General features: G+C 38.4%; 1 protein-coding gene across 1 annotated transcript; it reads right to left on the minus strand.

The window, feature by feature from the left end:
* Positions 1 to 225: 225 nt before the first annotated feature.
* On the minus strand, positions 226 to 8466 carry ppp4r2b (protein phosphatase 4, regulatory subunit 2b). The gene is made up of 9 exons (XM_077198055.1): positions 8310 to 8466; positions 7188 to 7269; positions 5801 to 5971; positions 5407 to 5500; positions 4024 to 4061; positions 3837 to 3911; positions 3614 to 3754; positions 1931 to 2241; positions 226 to 1849 (listed from the first exon to the last, which is right to left on the minus strand). Exons 1-9 carry the CDS (start codon positions 8428 to 8430, stop codon positions 1521 to 1523), a joined length of 1362 nt encoding a protein of 453 aa, XP_077054170.1. The 5' UTR covers positions 8431 to 8466; the 3' UTR covers positions 226 to 1520.
* Positions 8467 to 8773: the final 307 nt, after the last annotated feature.

Consider the following 8773-nt stretch of genomic DNA (forward strand, 5'->3'; position numbering starts at 1 on the left):
CAACATCCCTACTAGTTTGTGGTGCTTACCAAGTATTTAACTTTGTTGTAGAACTTGCCAGTAGCACAAACTGTGAACATGGCTGCATCAAATTGTGTGGCTTGTTGATGAGAGGCGTGTTATTTTTCTCTATCTTTTGATGTCAATAAAACAGGTGAAAAAAAGCCCACAAACTTACATTGATGAAAATTACATTGACAAAGAAATTAAAGGGTCTTCCAAACATTTAAAACAATAACATTTATTGCTTCATCTGAATACTGTATTGAAATCACACGCATTCAGTAATACACCAAAAAAATTATACATGGATGCACTAAAGGCAGTGAACACAATGCTCTACAAAACACTACTTTACAGAAATTTAAAAATTCTAAATATCAAAAATCACAGCTGCAAAACGGCAGCCAGCTGTTATCGGTGGGACAGCTCAGGGTTGGACTGTCACGAATGACATTGTAATTGAGCTAGTTGGAGCAGTCAATAACCACCTGCCAAACAACAAATGAAAACAACTTCTCATAAAACAGAAGATCGAAATGTTGGTATAAATTAACGTGAATCATGAAATCAGTTTAAATCAAGAGGTAAATGTACCTGACATAAACCACTTACTTTCAATGCTGCGCAGACTGCACAATAATACAAAAGCAAAGGTGGTAGCGTGTGAGAAAAGAGATTTTACATCCTGTCAGTTACACACAAAGGACCAGAAAGAAATTATGTTATGCTAGGCTCGAATCATTTAACAGAACAAAGATAGCTATGGCTTGTATTTGCTTTGAACATAACTGTAAAAGCAGCCAGTAATGGTTCTTCAGAGAGCAAGATGATAAACTCCACTGCCCTGATGTTTGACACTGTGACTAAAATATTAATACACCAATGCAGAGACGACACGTCCTAGCAGGTATCCTAAACTCCCCTTAACAAAGACTACAAATATGGTTAAATACAAGTTAAGCTTTAACAACAGCTGAGACATGCTGTCATTTACAACAAAATATTTTGTCTCTGAATCGCATTTATTATAGAAGTCTATGGACAAGCGACATCCTTTTTCTTACTGAACAATGAGTCGGAATTATTTCCTGTAGTAACAATCCAACAGCTTTGTCAATAGACTTCAACTTGTATTTGGCCATGAATATTATTTTAATTAGCCGTTTAGTGGTCAGAATTGACAGTGTGATTACAGGACACCAAAGAACTTCAGTCAAACCGCTTTGACAGACTGGCAGAAACCGATGACATGGATGAAATTAAAGGAAAGAAACTGTAAAAAAAAAAAAAAAAAAAAAGTTTAAAACCTTGACTTCAGCAATAAAATCATATGTACATCTGCATAAAGTGTCCGTTTGGGAAGGTTGGAGAAGTTAGGTGGACTCTCGACCAAAAGGCGCATGGTGGTAGATTGGGTGTTGCTTCTGATGGCCTTTGTGGAAGGCCACTTAAGTGTGTGCCGTTTTAATCTCCACAAAAGAACGCAGTTATTGTTTAGGGCGGTAGTCTGCAGGCTTTTAGTCCTGCTCCATAGGCTCCTCCTCTGCGCTCTCTGAGTCCAGGGCCCCTGACCCTGAGTCGCCCTCTGTGGGTGACTCTACGCTACTGCTGCTGGATGTGGGTCCAGAGGCATTTTCATCAGTGCTACTGCTGCTGACCTGCTCGCTTGACTCCTCCCCTTCTCTCACCTCAGGGCTAGAGGCCACACCCGCCGGGGCTCTCTGCTCTGATTGGTCCATATCACTGGGCTCTTCTGAGGAGTCATCTGAGCCACAAGGAACCTCTCTCTCAGTAAAAGCCTCTCTGGAATCTGCGGCGGGACACTCAGGCTGTGTGCTGGAAGGCTCTATGTTAGCAAAGAATAGAATACATTAGAGCATTGTTTAGAGTGTTAAAACCCAAAAAGTGGAGAAACAGATTACACTACCTTGGTCCTCAGAGCCTTCAACTGAAACATGAGGTTTACTTTCCTCCTCTTCTTCACTCCCCTCCTGCAACATGGATGACGGTGATTCGGCATCCTCCGACTTATCTGAGGAGCTTTTAGACGACGTAGATCTGGGTTTCTCGACAACCTGCTCGTCTACATCTTCATCTTCTTCATTGCCATCCTCGTTGAATTTGAGTCTCTTTACTTCATGTTCCTCCTCCTCCATTCCCTCATCTTCCTCATCATCTAAGTGTTTGTTTTTAACAGAGCTGCTGAGAGGCCCACCATTGCCTGATACAGATGCATCACTGAAACACAAAGATATATTATGCATTTCTCTAATGTAAAGGAAATTTTGGGCTGCTGAAGCTCAAGCCGTTTAATTATTCATCATGTGAGAGATAAGTGAACATGTTCATTGATTTAACCATCAGCATTTTACACAAACAAAATCATGAAAGATGAGATATAGGGCTGCAACAACTAATCGATAAAATCGATTATAATCGATTATGAAAATCGTTGTCAACGAATGTCATTATCGATTAGTTGGTCTGCTTACGTCACGGGGAGCGTTTACTGGTACGCACACACACGCAAGGTCTCTCTCCCTCAGGCGCTCTGCCGAGCGCGCGCGCTACACGGTTTGGAGCAGTCTCTTATGTCTCGCATGCGCGCTCTTGCTTGCGCGCTCTAGATTTCGGGAGTTTGAACTAATTCGCGGGCATCAGGGAGCCGCAATCAATATGCGGGAAGACTCCCGGGACTTCCGGGATCTTGGGATGTCTGTATTTTGTCTCGAGCATCAGGTTGTGCAATCAGTTCGCTCGCAACGTAAGTGATGGATTAAAATAGCGCTACCGCAGAAATAGGTTAAATTAAAACGGTCTTTACAAAGCGAAGCACTAAATATAAAGGCAGTTAATAACAGCAGCAGTAAAATATTGTTTTTTAGTCACTGTACTCAATGGTTTTCAGCGAATGCTTGTGCACTAATGCATAATTTCTCCTGTCCTTTACTCAAGCCTGTTAGCTTGCTGGGTAACGTTACCTCCATTCCGTGCTCTTTTTATAGCATTTGTCTACTAAGTTTTAATTGTTTTTCAAACGCGATCTACTGCGGCTCTACATTCACACAATTGTTTTCAGTCTTTCTATATTTATTTAATCAATTTATCCTTATATTATTCTTTTATATATTATATATAATATATATTATATTCTTTATCCTTATATTCCTTATATATAATTAATTTTAAATAAAAATTAAATGAATTATATATTTTAGATGTTTTAGTTTGTTTTTAGTTCAGTTATTCACATCTGAACAGCATGTCTGTGTAAATTTGTTTTAACAAAAATTGTGTTAAAACATAATATGTTGGATATCATTTTTTTAACAATAATCATGTTTGTCAACTTGCCATCAGCAATTATCATTAAAAACAATGCAAATATTGATATTAGTAAAACTCAATGTGTGGCTTTTGCACTTTTTAAAGTACACTTTTACACATAAATACCCTGATTTACGGTTTTATTTAGTTATAATAAAAAAAAATCTAATTTAATTTCTATCCAATTAATCGATTAATCGAAAAAATAATCGTCCGATTAATCGATTATCAAAATAATCGTTAGTTGCAGCCCTAATGAGATATAATGGCAAACTTAGACTACCTGGCTGTTTTGCTATGTCCTTGTGGTGAGTTTGTCTCTTTGTTTTCTGTACTGTCCGGAAGGCCGTTTGTGGCCAGCGAACTGGCCATGGAGTGTTTCTGTCTGTTTAATGGTCTGGGTGTTCCTGGACCATTTACTTTCCTGTAATAAACAGAAAAATCAAGTTAAGCTCTTTTTTTTTTTTTTTTTTATAAATGGCTTGTCCTAAGGTAATTTTCCTAACCTCTCTGTAAAGGCAGATGTGTTCCCTGGCAACATGACTCCATTCATTCTGTTGACACCACTGCAGCCATTTTTCCTACAAAGGCCAAAAATAGCTCTTCATTTGTCTACAGTAATTAAAGATATCCAGGTGATCAAATTAAAATGTAGCAGCTTTATGATTTTAATATTGAACAGTAATTACTTACTCAGATGTAGGATAAATGCAACTGACCACCATCACATTCTGACAAAAAGAGAAAAAAAAAATCAATATCACATAACATAAGCAACACAAATTCTATATTTACAACCTACTTGAGTGAAAATGAAAGTTAAACTTCTTGCTTGTATTTCTTTAAGATGTGGACCTTTTAATGATAATCAAAATCACTTTTAAGGCCATAAAACACATCAATGTGTCAAAGTTCCTCCATCACATAATAAAACCCATTTAGCAAACAGTGAAGAAACAAGTATGCAAAGCAATGTAAACAATTTTCTATATCGATAATCGCACACCTGCAAACCAAATGCAAGCGACCATGAAATCAATAGAGTACCTTTATGGAAGTCAGAGATAGCATGTAATAATATCCCCAATCTGACTTCAGATGGAAAGTAGCAAAACAATAAAAATGCAAATACAAAGAAAACATACTGGGAACATACAGGGACTGTCAGCCCTATAAGAGCATGGTGAAGAAGATGCCTCAAAGTCAGCCGCATCCAGGCTGTTTCCAGATCAGATGGTAGACCTGTGCCTAGACATGACCACAACACATGATGGAGTCAGCAGGATCCAAGCCGTATCCAGATCAGATGGTGGACCTGCACCTAAACACGACCACAACGCATCCCTGAAGAGTCAGCAGAGATTGTGTCAACTAGACTCTCCCCTGTGAAGTCTTCATCGACTTGACAGCCAGTGGCACTGATCCTCAACAAACCCGTCTCCATACCGCGTGATGACTCCGATCTTCAACCAGATGGAACTGGATAAATATTCTGATCCAATCTGACTTGTAATGCTGCCTGAATCATAATCATATACTGTTCGTTCGTTGGCCAAAGGAGAACTGGCCCCTCCGACTGAGGCTGGTTTCTCCCAAGGTTTTTTTTCTTCCATTCTGGCACCTGAGTTTTGGCTCCTTGCCACTGTCGCCTTTGGCTTGCTTAGTTGGGGACACTTAATATTCAACAATATTATAGATCTGCCTGCATTGACACCATTATATGAGAACTGAACGGGACGATGACATCACTGTTTTCTCCAGAGCGGCTAATAATAATATATATACATATATATATATATATATATATATGAATGAACTAAATTAATAACTTATGACAAAAATTAACCACAATTTACTTAAGCTGGACAACGACACTATTTTCTTCTAGATCTGCTGCACAGCCAAAAACTTTGTTACATTATTTTCCTGTTATCACTCTAAAGCTGCTTTGAAACAATCTCTATTGTAAAAAGTGCTATATAAATAACGATGACTTGACAAAAGTATTTTGTAGCAAGTCCAATTTTTGTATTAGCCTTATTAGTTCTTAAACTGAATAATGCATCACACACTGACCTTCTCTACCCCTCTGAGAAACTTCTCTGTTCCTGTGTAGTTCCTCTTAGGTTCCGTGAGCAGCTCGCACAAGCGCTGGATAGTAAATGGGATCCTGGATAGAGAAAATATATTTGAATAATATTTGAATTAGCTGGTGAAATCTCCACAACAGACCAGAGAGAACTAGTAGCAAATGTTCTCCGCTCTATCCTGACACACATATAACAAGGAATGATGTAGGCTTGGTTATATTCAACAGCCAGAAGATGGCACACTTGCTCTGGGGTAAAGAGTCAGGCTTGCTCTTTATCCGAAACAGCTTACACTTATTACAAGTACAAACCCCAGTGCCTTTCTAAAAGTAGAATGGTGAAAGCACCACACAATGCAGTTAATTAAGTGTATTACTAACCCGTTGTATCCATCGACAATCTTAAGAATTCTCTCCTTCATTTCTTCAAAGGGAATTGACTCCACGTTTGGGTTGGCAGGCCCTCGTTGCTCTGGGGCCGACGCTTGGAAATCCTCCATTACTTTCTCCAGTTTGAAAATGAAATAGCTTTTAAACTGAGACCAGGACACCCTGGAGAGGTGACAATATGGAGCATAAGTAACTCAGTCACACAGACAACTATAATTTGTAAGGCACAAGATCCGCCGGTCATGATTCTCTATTATATGGCCAGCAACCAAAATAATAAGCATGAATTTTTCATATTTAAAATTTCAGTTGAAATTGTTTTATTATGTGAGAAAATACTAGGCTGATAAGAGACATGAAACTAGCACAGCTATGTAGGATGAAAAAAGCCACACAGTTCAGAGGTCATCATGTGAAAAATATTTAATCACAGGATTCAATGCAACAATCCCAAGCAAGTATTTCAAGAGACATAAGCCGGATTTCCATTCCACTTCAAATTGCGCAAATTGAAAATACGCCCAATGGAAACGCGTCAAATTTGCAAAAACCCTCATTTATCGCAAAAAAGTTATGCTCGCATGAGGTGGTTTTCCAGGCAATTTGAAAAATACATATTTCGCAAAACTGCAATGGAAACAGTTTTTGCGCATTTACAGGTCACCTGACGCAGATGACGGGGTATGTTTGGACAGAATACGAGTGCTTTATTAAATTCATAAAAGACAAGAATTACAGGAATACTGGATTCTAAACCTCAGAGAAATGCCACAATCAAGACCTCGAAGCAGATATGAGGGAGAAACACCTAATTTGTGCCACTCACAAGTAGACTATAAGGTACTTTCCCTCCATTAATGCTTGGATAACACACATACGTATCCTTCGATTTATAATAAAAGGCCAGTTCAGTGGCTGGGATATACATAGATCTACCAAAGTCCGTTGCCATGATTTTTGGAATGACTTATTGCGAGAGGAAAAAATTAAGCTATAGTCACATAACATCGGTTAGTTGGAACGCCGTCATTTCGCAATAGTTTGTCATCATTTAGAATTTTTTTAATAAATAAATCTCGCAAAAGTTTTGCTCAAATCTGTAATGGAAACGCACCTATAGATACATTTGATCTCTCGATATGCATCTGACTCACAATTACTTCATGAAATGAGGGGTAAAGCAGATCTAGTCGATAAGGACAAGGTTCAGTGTGTTTTGGAACAAAACCAAAAGTGTTGTGGTGTTATAATAAACCACTTTGTGGTGTTACCTAGAAAAGCAGTGATGATTTTAAACCACTAAAACAGAGGTCACACAAAGGTAGTTGGGGTTTCTTTGCCACTCTTAGATCATGCACAGATATCTGGAGGTACTTACAGGGTTTCCCCGGTCTTCGCAATATGGCACAAAAACTGGTCCAACGGTGGAGACGCTTCTTTCTTCACCTTCTTGTCAAAATCTACAGAAAACACAATAATACGATTGCATTGTGAATTTCATGTGAAAATCTGTACTGGATACAATCTGATCATCTTAATTCTGGAGTGCATTTAACTGCACAATCTAGTAATACCTTCAATTCTAAACCTAGTTAGTCCATTCTAGTCCTCACCCTATACCCGTTTTAATAAACAAGGGTGCATGTTTCATCTACAAGATTCAAATTTAGACAGCATTATCTTTTCAGCACCTAGCATATTTAGGCTAGAGCACTCAGAAAATAACTAAAATAGTTTTGGAATAGCATGCATGCTTCTATGAAAATTATGAGAAAATGTACCCTAAACATCTGGTTTCTAGTCTTTAGTTAATTTTCAAGTTCCAAGTGTGATATTTTATGGCACCATTCAAGAGAATTAACTACAACCAGTCCAGCCTTGAACTTTCATGAAAAATATGAAATCCTTTTCCTAACACACTCTTACATAAGAGCTAATACAGGTACAATAAATCTGAACTTTATGTCATTTAATCACCAAAACTATTTACACTACTATACGACTATAAACATAAACACACACACAAAAAAAGATAGATGATATTTCACGCAAGAAGCGTAACGTTAGAGTTGAGAGTACAACTTTAGTTATTATAAATGTCCCACAAATCACGCTATAAATATTACATAAATGTCATTATTAAATTATTCACTAGTTAGAGTTAACCCTGGATAAACCGATGTGTAATAATATACTTGCATCAGCTCGATATCATCCCAAACCACTAACTAGTTATCTCAAACAAAAAAATAGTCTTGTTTATTAACGTATTACTTAACAATCCCGTCATTTTTAGGGAAATATTAACGTTACAGAAGTCATAAAGCAGGAGGATGTAACCTGTTCATCTGCTCTTAACACACAACAGACCTCGAAAAACAGTAAAAGCCATTTAGCCACAGGCCATGCTAACATGAGCTAACTCACATTACAAGCTCATAAGCGCATATAACTCCTCTCTAAACTCACGCAGATCACCTCAACACACACAACCGGGTACCTTTAAGAGCTTCCAGAAGAGTGTCTATCTCCATGTCTGTGTTGTTGTCCCTGTCTCCGACTGAAAATCGAGAGCTGATGGCTGCTGTTGAGCTCAGTGAAGAAGAGGACAGGGGAAACATTTCAATATGGCGGCGACTGCGACGTCACTGCCGGTGTGGTGAAGAGATGAGTCCCAGCTGTTGCGCAATAGTATGTCTGCGCCTTAAAATCCAGTCAGCTACCTAACTAAACATCACTTGTAGCCGTACGGATGGAGTGTTTTTGTATACCGGTATGTGCAAAAACACTTAGTAATCTGCCTACGTAGACATAGTTTTGGAGCACAATAGGCGCGTTTCGAGCAAAGAGTATGTCGATAAATGCTGTGAAAGCTCACAAGGTTTTGAACAGTCTCAATGTCTGGTGCAGTCTAACTGGAATTAGCCTCTTTATAATTATAATTGAACGCTCATCTCGCTATTT

The sequence above is a fragment of the Siphateles boraxobius genome, unplaced genomic scaffold (assembly GCF_051911475.1).
Source record: "Siphateles boraxobius isolate OS27281-9 unplaced genomic scaffold, OSU_SipBor_1 41, whole genome shotgun sequence".
Classification (NCBI taxonomy): domain Eukaryota; kingdom Metazoa; phylum Chordata; class Actinopteri; order Cypriniformes; family Leuciscidae; genus Siphateles; species Siphateles boraxobius.